This window comes from Rhea americana, unplaced genomic scaffold (genome assembly GCF_003343005.1).
Source record: "Rhea americana isolate MKP2758 unplaced genomic scaffold, rheAme1 scaffold_686, whole genome shotgun sequence".
NCBI lineage: Eukaryota > Metazoa > Chordata > Aves > Rheiformes > Rheidae > Rhea > Rhea americana.
Window position 1 is genome coordinate 24,054 of NW_028186852.1, and position 16,474 is coordinate 40,527.

The window sequence follows — 16,474 nt, forward strand, 5'->3', positions numbered from 1 at the left end:
TAAATGTTATACTCACCAATCCAAAGATTCACCCCCTGCTTTCATCCTGGCACAAATATCTCTGGCTGGCATTGCACCCTTGAGTCTCTTGTCATCCCAACTTCGTAGGGAGGTCGGAGGACTCCCCGACCAACAGGTCGGTGCATGCTGCAGCTTGATCCGATCCAGTCTGCTGTGGGGAACAGCAAGATGATCCGGGCAAGGCCTTCTGGCAAGTCCCATCTTGGGTGCCAAACTGTWGTCCSCAATCCGGGTGCTGTTACCCGGTGTGCAAGCACCCAACGGACATGCGGGGTCGAGGTGTTTATTCCATTGCTGCGCAGAGATGGGGGCTAGGTGGTAAATCCACAAAGCTGGCACACCTCCTCCCCCTCTCAGTCTTGATTTATACTCACTTTTCAGGGAGTACTTTRTACAAATCTTTCTATTGGTTACAATTTCATTACCTCAGGTAATCACTCTGCGCTTGCGCTTTCACATTCCTGCTAATTAGCACAGGAAGTGAAGAAGAGGTGGTAACATCATTATCATGTCATTTCCATCTCACTATTCATTTAGGGGTGTGTAGTTTAATATGTTAATAAGCCTTAATGGACCTAAGGTCACTCCTGGGCTATTCTGCCGGTTGTCTTGCCTATCCCTCAGGTTCTTCAAGGTGCTGTGCTTTCACCCCGGTTCTTCAGCCGGAGCTGGTTATCCTTTGCAGGACTGTTTTTCTCTCCCCCTTCTCCTCGAGTGCTGTTAACTCTTGGCACGGTTTTTCTCACAGCGTTGCTCCAGTGCCTCAGCCCGAAGCGAACTTCCCGAGCAGCAGGGACCGTCACGGCCAGTTCTCGGGTGCAGCGGCACTGCCGCAGCAGCCGCCCACGCACTCGCCACATGCACATCGCACTTGCGCAATTGCCGTGGGCCGGACTCCAGCCCGCACTGCCGCTGCGCAGGCTCGCCCCTCCCTGCCCACTGCCCCACCCCACAGCCAATCAGCGGCAGCCACGCACGGTGGGACCGCCCCGCGCCCTGCCCCCTCCACCCAGCGGCCGTTGCCCGCGGCAGGCGCCACTGAGGGCAGCGGGGCAGCGGTGGGTGCCAGCCCCACCCCGGGCGGCATCAGGCCACAGGCCTGGTCCCGGGGGCGGCAGTGAGGTGCCAGCGTGGTCCCCGCGCACGGCCCCCAGCCCGGCCGTCGCATTACTAGTGGCAGAGGCCCAGTGAGCAGGGGCAGCGGTGGGGCGAGGGCTGCCCGCACGCGGCCCGGCCCTGGCCCCGGCCCTGCCTCTGCGCGCGAGCAGCCGCCGCCCCAGGTGCCCCGTGGCGAGGCACCTCCGTGGCCCCTCTGCAGCGGCGGGGGCTTCTGCTGCTGCTCCTCTGGACAGAGGGAGCGCACGGGGAGACAGAGACTGCACGCAGCACACAGAGACGGGGGCAGCACTGAACCCTTTAATCGACGCAGGAGCATCCCAGCTCCGCAGGGCTGGCAGCTTCAGCAGGCACCTGGAGCCACAGGCTTCGGGCTTTGCTCCCAGCAGCCGCGGAAAACGCGGAGGCTCTCTCCAGCCACACGGCTCCCACGGGGCCCTCCTGTGCAGTGAGCCACCCCTTCTGAGGGAAACAAAAGCCACAGTGAGAGCCCAGAACAGCAGGAGAGCCCCAGAGCCGCCAGCGCTGTCCAGCAAGGCGAGCGAGGCCTCTTGCGGTACCTCGCTCCATCCACCCACCAATCTGCCAGGCTGCAAAAGCTCAAGTGCAGCTGATGAATTGGGGGGCAGCTAAAGCACTTGGAGAGCAAGCAGAGCCTAGCAGGAGGCAGGCAAGGGCTGCAGCTCTACCCAGGCTCCTAGGGACTCTGCTGAGGAAGTCAAGGGACTGCTGGAGGCTCTGGGGTCCATGTTGTTGCAGCAGAAAAAATGTCTTTGCCAGCCTCCTGGCTCTCCCACGGCCCTCCGCATGGAGCACTTACCAGCATAAAGCAAGAGGTCTAGGCAGCAGGAGAAGAAGCACGCCTGCCCAGCGATCCCGTGCTCTCCAGCCACCTGCTTCTCTAGCCTGGAGAGCACTCCTGCACATTCCAGGCACCTGGGGAGGAACACAGTGAGCCCCATGCAGCATCTCCGTGGGGTGGGATTCAACTCCGCACCCTGGCACGCTTCCCACCCCCCCCTTCACCCATCTCTCCCCCTCTCCCCCTTCTGTGCTCTTCCTGGAGAACCTCCAGGGGAGTTACCATCGCACTTCTTTTCACCCACTCATCTTCTGGCAACAAGTCTATGGGGAAAGGCTTCTGTGACCCTGGCCCAAAGAGCAAGCCCCAGAGCACAGCACTGGCATCCTTCCCACGCACCCAGTGCTTCCCCCTTGGCCCAGGAGCAGAGCTAGTCACCTTTCCACCACAGTCTTTTGCAGTAAAAGCAGGCAGAAGAGCATGCCCAGGTGTCCAGGGCCCTCCACACTCTCCCAGAGAGCACGTCTGGATCCAAAACACTTCAAGCTCTTGAGAGTTTCCTCTAGACGAGTGTGTGAAGGGAATCTAGAGCCTTCTCGGGCACCAAGGCCGAGTGGCATGCAAACACCCATGTCCACACAAGTAAACCTAGCTGGTGCCCAAAACACAAGCAGCACACCCAAGCTGCCTAGCGCAACGGCTCCCTGCACTCTGCACACTCCTAAACCAGGCCTGGGAGTGGGCTGGGGGAAGCACTACATGGCCAGGGCCAAAACCAAGACACTTTGAACTCCTCGAGCAGTTGGAAAGCAGGTAGTCGCCTTCTCAAAGAGCTACCTTAGAGACAGCCAGCAAGCATGAAAGAAGAAACCAAAAARCCCTCTTCTCCRTGCACAGGCAGAGACACAAGAAGGCTCTCTGGTGGCYCCCCGACACCGCACCGTGTCCAGCAGCAGCATTACCTCATCTGGAGAAAGAGCGCCGTGAAGAGCAYGCCTGGAACCTCACGGTCCAGGTCAGGCTTCTCCAGCTCCATGCACTGGAGAGAGAAATAAATAAATGAATGAATAAAGCCAACTCGCAGAGGCTCTCTCCGCAGAGATCTCCTTTCTCAGGGAGCCGGGGCAGCACCTACCGACGTTAACAGAGAGGGGCAGATTTCCCAGGCTGAGGTGCAGATGGGACAGGGCCTGGGCCAATTCTGCAGCATTTAACACCCCTCATCCTCCAAAGGGCTCGACGCCGGAGCTAAGCTGGACGGCCGCCCGCCCACCCATACTCCAGCTGCTCTTCCTGGCGGCCCAGCTCCTGGCAGCACTGCGCGTATTCCAGGTAGGACGAGAGGATCTAGAAAGGTCCAGACAGCAGAATGCACAAGACCAGATCTCGCCAGGGTGACTCTCAGGCCTAGAGGGCCCAGGCCACAAACCCCACCGCCACTTTCRCTCTTCTTCTCTTTTACTYGCATGCCTCTCACAKCCACAGTCTACCCAAGGGTGACAGTCATGACACAAATCCAATGAGAGGAGCAGCCCAGAAGAACAGCAAGCCCYGTCTTCTGGAAGCTCGCAGAGAGAAGTCCCRGGACGTGGACATCCCCRTCCTATTTGGCCTCTCCTTGCAGGGTCAGACCMTGCAGCTGCTCTTGCCGGGCCGGGGGAAAGGAGCCGTGTCAGACGCGTGGCCGCCTGCTGCGGCACGGAGAAGGCACTCAYGTGACTCGTGTCCTCAGACTCCTMGGCCGTGTTGACCTTCATGAGCACTGCGAGGCGCGAGAGCCTCCARCTGCTGGAAGTGTTCTCCAGGCTGAAGAGCTGCCACAGCAAGGAAARGCAGCGGCTCTGCCGGAACAGCCAGGGCAGCCTCTCCCTCCTGCCAYGCAAAAGAAACTGCTGAGCCACAGCCACAAGCTGCACGGGGCCGAGTCAGGCAGGGCCRGGGAAGGCGCGGGGMCCATGAGGCAGCTGGGGCRGGCAGGGCTGCARGGAYGGATGCAGGAGAACTGAGAAGCAYCACRGGGAAAGGTGACTGCTYGCAAGGACACRATGGCASTACAGCGCACGGTGGCCCAGCAAAGCYGGGCACCGGCAGCAGAAGGGGTGTTGTGCGGCAGGCTGGCACCTGRCTGCAAGCCCTGAGCTCCCTCCTTCTCGCCCCTYGCCTCKGYTTCCCCCCGGGCCCACYGCCTGCTCCCTCCTGCACACTCCCTTTCCCTCTGCAGCCTGTGCTCCCYGCTAACATCCCTCTGCTCTCACCCAYGYCGTCCCCCTCAAGACAACACAGCCCGCCTCCCSAGACAGCAGCCCCCAGCTCCCTCCGCAGCATCACCCTCGCCAAGACCTAACTCTAGCCCTAAGCCTAGGCAGCTGGAGGCCGAGGGGCTCAGCACCAGCAAGGAAAGGGCTCTTTCTCCCCTTCTCTTTCCCTTCAGCTCCTTACCCTGCCACTGGGGGAGGGGAGGAGTCTTTGCTCTTCTGGTAAGAGGCGTGCGCTGACTTCTCCAGAAGGAGCTKAAAGAAGGYGCCAGCCGAGGTGCCTGGGAATTTCTGGCCCAGCAGRCTCAACGCCTTCCTGAGGGTCTTCTTGGCCAGCTCCACGCATCCTATGTTGTAGCRCACCTGCCCAGGAGAAGGCTTCTTCAGGYRGTGCCCAAGGGCTCCGAMTGAGCTCCCACCACATTTCAAGTCTCTGCCTGATGCAAGGCTGAGGGCCTCGACCGGTTGGGGCCGGAGGACGCAGCGGTCRCAGGCAGGGCTGCTCATTGCGGCYGGGCCTCAAAGTGCCAGAGGTATCCCCCCCGCCGCCCCTGCCAGCTCCCCAACAACACGAAGGCATCCCACTCCTCCCACCACGARAGCCCTCACAACCGYSCTGCCGCTTTAYCTCCCCTTTCAGGMTCAGGAAGGTGGCTTCTTCAAAGCAGGCCGGCACCRTGGCTTTCTTAGCCACYGAGCTCCTCAGGGCCTCTGCTTTGCGCAGGCTCGTAAAGGCCTTTGAGCAAGCACACAGAGAGCGGGTGAGTGGCACTGCGGAGCCCGCCTCCAGCCCCAGCATTCCCACTTGCCTGCACAGCTCCCCGAGGAGGCCGTGCACCTGCCCCTGCCGATGCCCACCCCAGCGCACACCATGGGCACGAGCGCTCCTTCACACCGCCTCCTTGCTGGGGCGCCTCGTGTGAAGGTCCCGCTCCCCTTCCCCACGTCTCTTGCCCCAGGACAGGCAAGCAGGAGGAAAACCCCGGCTCCGATCCCAGCCCTTCGCCCCCAAGGGCCCACAGAGGACGGTCCTATTTCAGGGCGGAAATGGGCTTGCCCTGGGCAAGGCCACTGAGAGGCCTCCACATGCAATGACCTCTGGCAAGCAGGACAACTCACCAGGTAGTTGTCGGAGACGTGCAAGTAGGCAGCTGCGCTCTCCAGCAGGTAGTAGAGGGCTCTGGCATCGTTGCCCATTGCCATGTGGTGGTGAGCCAGGGGCACAAGCACCAGTTCCACAACAGCCTTGCACTCGCAGGAACTCATGGCACCGGGCATCCCTTTGCTCTGGCTGGGCACCGCAGGCATCCGTTCTGCCTGCACCAGAAACCGCTCTGCTGCCCTACGCCGAGACAAGGGCACGGAGAAAGAAGAGACATGCTAGCACCCCCGGCACTGCCCTGGATGCCCGCACTAACACCACACTCTAGCGTGGCACACGGCCACGTGCATGGCTGCCTCGTGCGGCTGCGCTGCGTTTCACAGCCTCCCCAGGCGTGGAGAGCGCTGCCCAGTTATTCTCACTGCCCCATGCAGCAGCAGCTGGGCTCTCCTCATGGCGTTCCACGTGATGGCTGACATGGCCAGCCCCCGAGTGCCTGGCTCCCCCATCCTTGTTCCCTCTTCCCCCCGTGTGCCTTCCTCCCTTCTGCTCTTGCTGCCTCGTCTCCTCCCTCCACAGCTCGGGCTCTCCCCCGACTCCAAGCAAAACCTGTGCTACTCACTAACACAGGGCTTTGGGGCAAGACACCTCTTCTTCCTCTGCTGCAATGTCCAGCCCTGCACCGCGCACCTTCCACCAGCCACCCTGCTCCCAGCAGCTGCTYTGCCCCTGCCCAGCTCGCAGCATTGCTCTCTCACAACTACACAACCACAACTGCTCCACCCGAACGCGACCATCAGCACAGTGATCCATCCCACTGGCTTCCGCAAGGATGCTCATCTCCAGGGCCAGCACAGACCACCTCCCACCCAACAGGCCAGCTCTTCCCCAGGCTATGCTCACAGCTGGCAGGCCACACTGGCAACTCCACTTGCCCTCTCTGCACACCCTCAGCCCACAGACTCCCCATAACACTCAAAACCCCCTCTCCTCACCCAGAAGTCTCCTCCGTGAAGCTCTTCTCTTTCTCCGCACCTTTTGCGGCATCTGCAAACAAAGCACAAGTTAATCCCTCCTCACCTCACCAGGGGGAAGACCTGCATCATGTGGGCAGGCTGCATCAATAAGAGCAGGAGAGCAGAGGGGAGGGGAGGGGAGGGGAGGGGAGGAGGGTCAAGGCACTGGCAGCAGCTTTCTTGCTGGCCCCTTCCCTCAAGACCTGCCCTCACTGCAGGGTTGCTAAGTTTGGGCAAGTGGAGCAGACCCACCAGGAGACGCCCCTCAGCCTGCTGGGCTGGGAGCTGCACCCCCGGCTCCTGGAGCTCCAGGCAAAGGCAGGAGGGTGCTCAAGGGGACAGAGGCTCCACGCTGTGTCCGCAGCATGGCTCTGGGTGGGCCGCTGTGCTCGGTGCAGGGCTAAGCTAGTCTTGGGAAAGCGTCCGCCCTGCGCCGAAAGCATCCCGAGGCTTTGGGGAAACGCTTCTGCGGACAGGGCTTCGCACAGAGGAGCACGTCCACTCGCTGGGCCACCGCAGCGGGCAGGGCCCAGGCTCCGGAGCACAGCACAGAGCATACCTGGAGCAATGGGGAGCACGGCCCTCTTCGACTCCTCCTTTGCCTCCAAGGAGGCCTCCCAGTGGGGCGAGCACAGTTCACTGGCGGTGCCATCACAGTTCTCTCCCTCCTGGCTGCTGCTGCTGCTGATGGCCAAGCGGTGGAAGGCCACAAAGTCCCCCCCACCGCAGCACTGGCACTTGTGCGCTCACCTCTCCAGGAAGGCCGCACACTTGCCGTGCATGGCCACCCTCTGCGCCTTGGGCCACAGCTCGTAGGCAGCCTCCCGCAGCAGTGGGGCGCAGAAGGCCAGGACACCGCGCTGCAGCCTCACGGTCTTCTCGCTCTCGCCCATGGACCCCTTCGGGACATCTGAAAGGCAACGGGGCTTTGCAGCAGCCGGAGCTGGTGCCAGGCACACCTCAGGGCTGCCACAACCCGCAAGCGAAGAAGCTGCCTGTGCTGCCAGCAGCAGAAGCAAGCCACGGACAGCTCCTTCCTCCCACTCGGTGAGACGGGCCCAGCCTCCCACCATGCTCCCGGGGCGCCTTAGCAACACTTACTGCTCACTTCCTGCAGAGAGCTGGCGGATCCCTTGGTGGGAACACTGCTGTCCTCTGCCACCTTGTCAGCACTCAGCCACTTCAGGAGGTTGCCTTTCACCAGGACATCCAATGTCTTGTTCATCTTGGTCCTGGTCCACCTGGGAAGGACGTGGAACAGCAGCTCGGGGGTGAACGTCCATCCGATGATGGCTGCACACTTCAAAACCATCCGCTCCGAGGGCTTCATGCTGTCCAGCTCAGCCAGCGCAATCCCTGCCAAAAAACAAGGCACAGGTCTCTCTCTCGGCCCTGGCCAAGGCCAAGGCCGCAGAGGCTGCGTTAGCTTCAACACTTGAGGCGGCAGACCTTAGCCTTGCTTCCCAGACACCAAAGCTGCTGGGCAGGGCACACATCTCCAAGGTGGCCGTGCTCCTCCGGCAATCACAGGAAGCAAGGAGCGGGAAAAGGAGAAACGCTCCAGGGAATGACCTGCCCCCCCCCTTCCTCTGAGGCGTGGGCAGGGCTGCATCACCAGCTTCACTCTGCAAGGACACGGCTAGAGGGCAGGGACCCTTGTTCACACCCTCCCAGACAGCACCCCTCGAAACGGGGAGCTCCAGCGGGACCACAGCCACCTTCCCAGCAGAGCCCCAGAGCTGGCAGGGGCAGCAGTCGGACACGCCGCCTTCCAGACGAGGCCCTGGGAAAGACGGCCGGTGTGGCCACCAGCCGCCCCGGTGGGGCTCGGCCCCTCACCTTTCAGGGTTGGGGGAAGCACCATGTTCTGCAGGTTCACACCAGGTCTGATGGTGCAGACCCTGTGCTCCTTCCCCGCCCCGGAGCACCAGCACGCTGCTGCTGCTGAAGCCTCCGTCCCAGAAGCTGAGCGCAACAAAGAAGCTGAGCACAAGAGAGCAGCATAAAGCGATTAGCTGGGGAGACCGTTCAAGCCCTGACTTCCCGCTCGCAAATGTCACTACTCTCCCCTCCCTCCGTCCTCCACCCTTGAGCAGTCACCCCCCCAGCACGTCCGGTGGCACCTGGACCTGGTGGCAGCAGCAGCACAAATCCAGCCGCGGACAAGGAACACTGTGGCCATGCGAGTCCCGGCACAGTTCCGGACTAACCCCCCCACTTCATGCTCCTTCCCAACCGCACCAGGGCTTAGTTTAGCACCTGGGAGCGCCTCTTCTCCTCGACTGCCATTTCCTGCCACAGCAGCACTGCTACTCCTCTCAAAGCCAACAAAACCCCTAGCCTCTGCTCCACCCGTCCCAGCAGCCAGTGGCACAGGAACCCACATCTGAGCCAGACCTCGCTCTGCACTGCTGCAACATGTGACCGTGCCAAAGGCACGGGGCAACTCCAGGGCAAGAAAGGGCTGTGGAAGATGCACTACAGCACTGAGGCAACCAGCCACAAAGGTGCTTACTGAAGAGATTCTCCCACTTGGCCTCCGCTTTCTTCTCCTTCTGCTGTGGCTGGAATAGGAGCAGGTCATGGCGACAAAGGTAGCTCAGCAGCTCCTCACAGTAATACAGGATCCCATAGCTTCTCTGCCTCAGGAACCTGCAAAGGAGCAGATCCAGCAGGGACTGGTGCAGGACAGACACACTGGAGGCCAGGGTCTTCACCACAGCTGCACCTCCCTTTTCAAGGGGCCGCAACTCCCACGGCGTTTGCCAGCTGAGCTGCCCTGAAGATGCAGCAGCTGCTGCAACGTGCAGGAAAGCACTCGCGGACAGTGCCCAAGGCACAGGGCAGCAAGCCGCCTCCTTTTTTCCTGTCCCCAGCAGCCTCCATCCTTGCCAGCACCAGCGAGAACCCGGGCCCCTCCAAATCACCCCACGCCCCTTGCCACACCTCAGCCACCCCAGGGCCCAGCACCACCGCCTCCCTGCCTGACAGCACAACATGGAAGCGCCAACACCACCTATGCTCTGTGTCCRCCAGGCAGCTRCCCGCTCCYGGCTCACAACCGCCAGCCGACRGTCACAGACACRGCGGTGCTCCAAGCAGCCGCGCGCTTCCTTTCCTGGGCGTCCGTTCCCTTCCACCCTCGGCAGAGGTTCCACCCATCGAAGAGAGCTCAGAGGCCCTGCCCAGCACTTACGTCTCCAGGTCCCAGGGCACGCTGACCACTCCAAGGTCACGGCAGGCTTTCTGCACAACAGCTGAAGGCTGCAGCTCTTCTAGCTGGACATAGGCTGTTTGCTGCAGCTTCACAATGTCAGCAGCTGCTTTGCAAAGCCTCTCCCTTCCACAGCGACTGGGAGCAAAGCCCATGACCAGGAAGACCGGGACGTCCCTGAGCACGTGCGACATCACAGCCCAGGAGGTACAGTCGATGTACTGCGTGTTGTCGATGACAAACAGGACAACGTCTTCTTCAATGGTCTGAAACAAACAGTTTGTTTGGGCTGGGGGAGTCGGAGCCATTCTCTAGCACCTTCCACAGCAGCAACTTTGGCTGGCCTCTCTCCAGACACGGAGCGCTCCAAAGTCTCTCTCCTCTCCCCCACTCAGAATCTCCCCAGCTCTTCCTGTCTCTGAGACTTCAAGGTCTCTCACACAAGCTGGTACAGAAAGACACCGTCCCTCCACCTCCTCCTGAGCACGGGCCCTCCAGCTTTGCAGGGGGACAGCAATCAGGGGGCATGGCATGGGCAGTCCAGCCTCTGAAGGGCAAGGGCTCCGGTACACTGTCCTCTCGACACCTCCCACTCTCCTGCACAGCCCTCAGCCTGCTTTCCTCCTCCGACCCAGGACGCAGAGAACTGCTCACCTTCTGCAGCACTTTCTTGAAGACCGACTCCAACTCCACTGTCCTCTGAGCACCGCTAATCTTGGAAACCTTCTCTGACAGTAGGAACTGGCCAGAAAAGCACAGGCACAGAGAAAGAGCATTTCAGGGTGTTTCAGCACACTTACCCCCCTACACAAGTCCAACTGAACCAAACGCCTCAGGTGTCCTCAGCATCTTATGCCTCTCCCCCACACAGTGCCACGGGGGAGACAGCGCAGACACCACCCTGAGCTTCGAACAGGGCTCCTCTGCTGGGGGTCTCTGGCAGAGCTGTTGGGGTATGGGAGGGAGGCATTTGGGGGTGGGGAGGGGGAAGAGCTTATTCCCTCACCATGGAGCTGACCACTCACGCAGCAGCAAGCTCAGACGGGGCCCATGAGCTGGTGCTCAAAGCCTCTCCGCAATGCCCTTTCCAGGCCGCTGCGCAAGACCCCAGGAGCTGCCTGCAGCAGCAACCTGCCACCTGGACTCACCCCCGCTGTGCCCACAAACAGAAGCCTGTGCTGTCCCCCTGCTCTCCCCACCAGCAAGCTAAACCCACTCCCCACCAGAGTGGCCGCAGGGCAGCGCACAAGCAAGTCTTCGCCAGCGCCAGGCACGGCTCCCCCTCTCACCTTAACCAGGAAGGGCACATTGAGCAGGCAGTAGCTGCYCTCTTCCATGAGCCCTTGGAGCTTTTCCTGCAGGACGAGCTGTCTGGCRCTGCAGGATTTACAGGCCTGGAGGCCCATGGCCATGGCCAGCACCATGTGCACGGCAGAGAAGACCTGCTGCTYGTTTAGCTCCGTCAGCTCCACAGCCACTACCCTGCCAGGCAAAAGCAAAAGGCAGTGAGATTCAGAGAGCCACCCAAACACCATTTGCCCAGCAGGCCACCTGGCTTTCTCTCTTTGGTCTGGAGTGGCACAACAAGCCCTGAGCATGGGCTCTACTTTGCTTTGTGCCCGGCCCCAAAGAYGYCTCTCGCTCCCTCAACACCTAGGACAACAGCGCACTGCTGCTCCTAAGCAGTGTCTCCATGAGGCTTTTTGGGGCTGCTGCAGTGCAAGGGCCGGGCGCACTGGCAGAGGGGCTCCACCACCCCACGAACATCAGGGGCTGGGCAGGGGAAGGCACCCATGGGTACCGCTCTGCAACGCTCACCTGTGCCCAGCAGCCTGCCCTAAGTAGGCCAGCTCACTAAGTAAAGGGCTTTTCCCAGAGCCTATTACGCCCTCAAACACCATGATGTGGCTTTCTTTCCTAGCCACATAGGCDTTCAGGTGGCTTTCAAAGAGGGCGAACTCCTTCTCCCGACCTGGGAAGGCAAACAAGAAAGCAAGCTCTTGCAGCGAGCTGAAAAGCAAAGTACCGTCTGCACCCTTCCCTCTCGCCACCAAGTCACCTTCCCTCCACTCCATCGACAAGCCTGCCTCCACCCAGCGCTCCTCCCCACCCACTTGAAAGCTCCCTCCGTGCAACCCACGGAGCATGGCAGCAAGCACCCACCGCTTCATCCTGATTCCCGGCCCTAGCTGTGGCCCAGCCCCAAAGACAGGCACCAGCCAGAAGCCGAGCTATGCACCAACACCTTATGGCCACTGCAGGCAACGCCACCCCAGAGCACAAAGCTGCTCCTTTCCCGGAGCAGTACTAACAGGTACCGAGGGCAAGAAACGGGCTTCCAGGAGACCAAGGCGGTCTCCACCTACCGAACAACGGGGAATATTTGGACCTCGCCTTCAGAACACCTGTGCCAAGTACGCTAGCGGGGCAAGAGAAACACAAGAGTCAGGCAGGGAGGCAGAAGCTGGAGGATGCAGAGTCACGCTCCTGGGCTTTGCTCACGGGGAGCAGTTCATGGAGGCTGAGCCCTGCAACGGAACCTCTCCTGAAGTTCCCAGGGGACGGCAAAGTCAGCCTTGCAAAGGTCGTCCAGGGAGAACGCCAAACCCCGGCCAGGGCAACAGCTGCTCTTTGCTGACCCTGACCGGACCCCGAGTGCGGCCACTAGGCCGCTAGGCCCCAGCCAAGTGCCTGCTCAAAGAGCACACTCACGGCTTCTCCGAGATCCCCAGGTACTGGTAGATGGTGCCAGGATCGACAACCCCTTTCATCTTTGCCTCCGGCAGCTCCTTGAAGTAGGAGCGGGACAGCCTGGAGGCGGCGTAGGTTGCGGCGTCACACAACACTACCCCGGGGTAGTGCTCCATCAGCCGAGCTGCCAAATTCACCTTCTGGCCCATGACTGCCACAGACAGAGAGAGCACATGCTCACGCGCCTCTGCGACCAGCCCACTGCACCCTCCGAGGCCAACAGCTGCATCACCTGCAGCTCAGGCAAGCCCCAAACCCTTGCGAGCAAACAAGGCTCTGAGCCCCTGCCCCTGCCCCATGGCAGCATCCACTCCGCCCCGGTCATTCCCCGCAGGCTGCAAGCCGAGCCCTCGGCTAAGCCCAGCACGCATGGGCAGCGGCTTGTTCCCTGCTGCTCTGCCTCTTCCCTTGGTGCACTGCTCTGGTCAAACAGACCCAGCCCAGACACCTGCTCCTCACACACCCACGCCGTACCTGTGTATTCGTGCCTCACGCGATGGCCAACGACTCCGCAGAACATGGTGCCACTGGTGACCCCGATGGAGACCGCCCTGATGCGCACGGAGAGCGGCAGGCGTTCAGCAGCGCGGCCCTGCCTGCCCACCCACTGCCACCCCCTCACCCCTCACCCCGCTAGCCCCCTAGCAGGCCAAACCCTACGGGTGTGCAGAGCTCACAAGCATGACCCCCACAGTGGGAACGGGCTGTGCAGAGCAGCCAGGTAGTGTCCAACCCTTCCCGTCAGGCCCAGCAGTTCTTGGGCCTCATGCCCTCCTGCTGCTGCCCTCCAGAGGGCTCCTGCCAGGGCCACCGCTGGCCTGGGCATGTTGGAGAAACTGCCCTGACTGTGGCCAGCAAAGCCCCGGGGGCAGCTGCCACCTCTCAAGGCTCTGCCTCCTTCCTCCCCACCACCGAGCAGGCCAAGCTAGAGGGCACCTCTCTCTGGCAAACCATCCCTGCCTCCCCGGCAACGTCCCACGCAGCACACCTCCCCACTCACTCGATTTTCCTCGGCCTCGACGAGCACGCCTTGGAGATTTTAACGGCACTTCCCAAGCTGTGAATGCTTTTGCAGGGCACCTTCTGTCCAGGCAGTCCAAACACACACAGGAACGTGCAGCCCTATCAAGGACACAGGCAGCACACCCTGTTACAACGCCTACGGCAAACGGCTCACGCCAGGACATTCCAGCCTCCCACAAGGCCAGCAGAGCTGCACAGCAACCCCAAGTTGCAGGCTGCTCATCCCACTGCCGAGCCAGAGCTGCGTCTCCTTTCCCCGCTGCCCAGCACACAGACACGCTCCCCTCTCCTTTGCTGCCCACCCTTTTGCGCGGTGCCTCGCTCCCCCACACTCACTTTGTCAAACATGGAGATTTTGTTGATCTCGACCTTGTGAGGATGGAGGATCTCCGACATCAGCACRCTGCTGTCCTGGATGGCCTTGAAGATGTGCGTCAAGTTGACGCGGGTAGCAAACTGCAGCTTGACAAAGAGGCAGGTGACCGGCCGCAGCTCAGACAAGTACTCCAGGGGTCGTCCGTCATCGAGCTGGAAGACAAGAGCACGACTCCGTGGGGAGCTCTCTCTTCTCCTACGGTCACGTCCGGAACAACCCCCTGCAAAATACAGAGGGAAACCCACCTCCTGCCACCTGCCCCTCTCCCTGCACGAGCACGCAGTGGGCAGGCTCCTGCCATGGGCAGCACGCTCCGCCAGTTGCCCCAGCTTCTCGCCCAAGGCTGCCTTGTCTTGGCACGTCCGCTGTCTCGAGATCTCCCACTCAGCAGCGCACGACTCCTTCCGCCCTCCAAAAACATGGCCGCCAGCAGCTGTGGCCATACCTTCCTCAGCACGGTTGCTAGGAGGTACTTGTGCAGCAGCTTCCCAAGAGCACGATGAGGGACCAGGGTAACAGCAGGCCTCAGGACGCCTAAGGAAGGAAAAATCAGGCACTCACTGGTGGCACGGCACTACTAAGCTGCCTCGCGGGGCACTGCACAACAGGGCCTGCCACTGGCACTCCGCGAGAAAGGCACTCCTCCACCCACACACTGGTTCCTCTTGCAAGTGCTCGGCCAGAGCAGCCCCCTCGAAGGGGGAGGGGAAAGCAGCAAGCCCCCACGCTGGAGCTCAGCATGGCCACGAACACTGAAGTGCAAGCGGGAGAGGGCGCAGGGTGTTACTCCCCTGCTGCGCCCTGCAGGAGCCCCAATCTGTCTGGGCAGCCACAGAGCAACAGGAACRTGGSGCTCACCTGGCTGCTGAGGGGAACAGGAGTTCAGCCAGGCTCGGGCGACCTTGGAAGAAATGTCTTCCCGCTCAGAGAGAGACATCTGTTCCACGCCTGTATCCTAGAGACCCACCGAACAAACAGGGCTCCACAACAGCTCCATGACTCACGGAAGACGTCACCAGTTGAGCCAAACCCTTCCAGGGCCCACCACCCCCTCCTCCAACCCAGCAAGCAGAATCCAGAGCCAGCCCTCGCACAGAAGGGCAACACCTACAGCTCCCCACCTACACCAACACCTACAGCTCCCTCCACGTTCATCTCCTCAGTCCTCTCCCTCCTTCCCCCCTCACGTCCATGGCCAGCTCCTCAACAGTGCTCCAGATGCCGTCCTACTCACCTTCACAGCAGCCTTCTGGYCTTTAAGGCACTTTGCCTTGACCCTGTTCTGGTTACAGAGCTCCCAGCAGCCGGCGGACAGGATGACATCRCCGGCGCTGGCGAGGTTTTSGGCCTGCCAAACGTCCCCCAYRGCCTGGCCGAGGATCAGGAAGYGCTGCTCTTTTTTGTCTCYGACCGTCAGAAARGACATGTGCCCTGCAGAGATGCCTGGCGAGACACAAGCACRGCTGYGGCAGAGAGCGCTGGTACCTGCGCAGCCCCCCGCAGCTCCAAGCTTGGAGCTCAGCCCTGTGCGTGGGCTCCTCGTCCCAACCACTGCGAGCGGAGGCCTCTGTCTCGAGGCGTTCGAGRTTGACTAGGGATGGGCAGCAGRGCCTAACCAGGGCCCTGCTGACACAGGACCCTGCCYRGGGTGTCTGCCAAGGGGCAAACAGAGCTGCCGCTGCCAGCGTGCTCGCAGGGCAGGCCACCTCCGGTGGCCGCCTCCACCGCTTGCGACCGCCTGCTTGAGAACACACAGCAGCCTTCCACACAGAAGAGCTCCGCGGGGCCCAGCGTGGATCACACCCTCTCCCCAGGGCTGCAGAGCCCCCACGGCCCTGCCCGGGGAGATGCATCTGCAGCTGCGGCTGCCTGCGGTGCAGCAAGTGCAGCATGGCCCATACCTATCTTCACGTGGAGCTTCAGGCCCACGTCCGTCTCGCGGGTGCCATGCTTGGCCTGGATTTGCTGGCTGCACTGCAGCACCAGGCTGATGGTGTCCCACAGCTGCGTCTGCCGAACGCGCCACAGCACCAGCACAGCATCCCCTGGGGAAAGCGAGGGCGTGAGGACGGCTCCCGTGAGACCTGACGCGCCCTGACCTGCACCCACCCGCAGGGGCAGCAGAAACCAGCAGGCGTGCTGCGGGAAACGCCTTGGCGAGGAGGCACCCTCCTCACCTGCAGTACCCTGGGCACAGGGCCACCTTCCCCACGTGCGGGCCAGCTGCGACAACAGCCACGCTGGCAGCGCAAGAGGGAGCACGGGGGGCTGCAGGAACCCGGACATCCCCCAAGCCAGTCCCACTCAGCACACAGACACGAGGCCTCTCTCAAGCCCCCTCCTTTCTCATGTGCTGCCGCGTGCCCTGAGCTCCCGCGCTGCCCGACACCTGCACCACATCGCCGTTCCGCTGCAGCTCCCAGCTTGGCGCCCCGCACGGCAGCTCCCCCGAGCACCGGGCTGACAACACAGCCACCCCTCTGGGCTCGGCCGCCTCCCGCCTCTGTTTCCCCTCTCTCCAGTGCTCCCCGGCAGCTGCAGCACACCAGGCTGCGGCTCTCCTTCACATACAGACCTGTGAACTTGAGGACGTCCCCTCCAAAAGCCAGCAACTCTGCACACAAAAGAAAGCAGAAGCAGCGCTGCACCTGGGCCTTGCACAAGGAGGCAGTGGCAGGCTGCCCAGCCGCTCTCTGTTCTCACAGCCCAGTGCCACGCACCCCTGTGGGACAGCACTTACCCTCCAGGATGTCCCCCATGTAACAATTGAGGGTCTGCACCACCTCATCCGCACCCTG

General features: G+C 61.7%; 1 protein-coding gene across 1 annotated transcript; it reads right to left on the reverse strand.

Annotated features, from left to right (window-relative positions):
- Positions 1–650: 650 nt before the first annotated feature.
- On the reverse strand, positions 651–16,468 carry LOC146586507 (adenylate cyclase type 10-like; the record flags this gene model as incomplete). The annotated part of the gene is made up of 28 exons (XM_085321202.1): positions 651–891; positions 2,902–2,978; positions 3,209–3,286; positions 3,589–3,811; positions 4,379–4,541; positions 4,807–4,930; positions 5,314–5,536; positions 6,292–6,343; positions 6,872–6,996; positions 7,063–7,222; positions 7,414–7,668; positions 8,152–8,277; positions 8,828–8,964; positions 9,509–9,792; positions 10,181–10,267; positions 10,816–11,008; positions 11,345–11,609; positions 11,893–11,945; positions 12,239–12,428; positions 12,752–12,828; positions 13,278–13,399; positions 13,637–13,828; positions 14,122–14,210; positions 14,535–14,631; positions 14,911–15,119; positions 15,578–15,721; positions 16,252–16,290; positions 16,417–16,468. Coding segments are annotated over 28 exons (4,077 nt in total), but the record flags the coding sequence as incomplete, so codon positions are not given.
- Between the last annotated feature and the right edge of the window lie 6 nt (positions 16,469–16,474).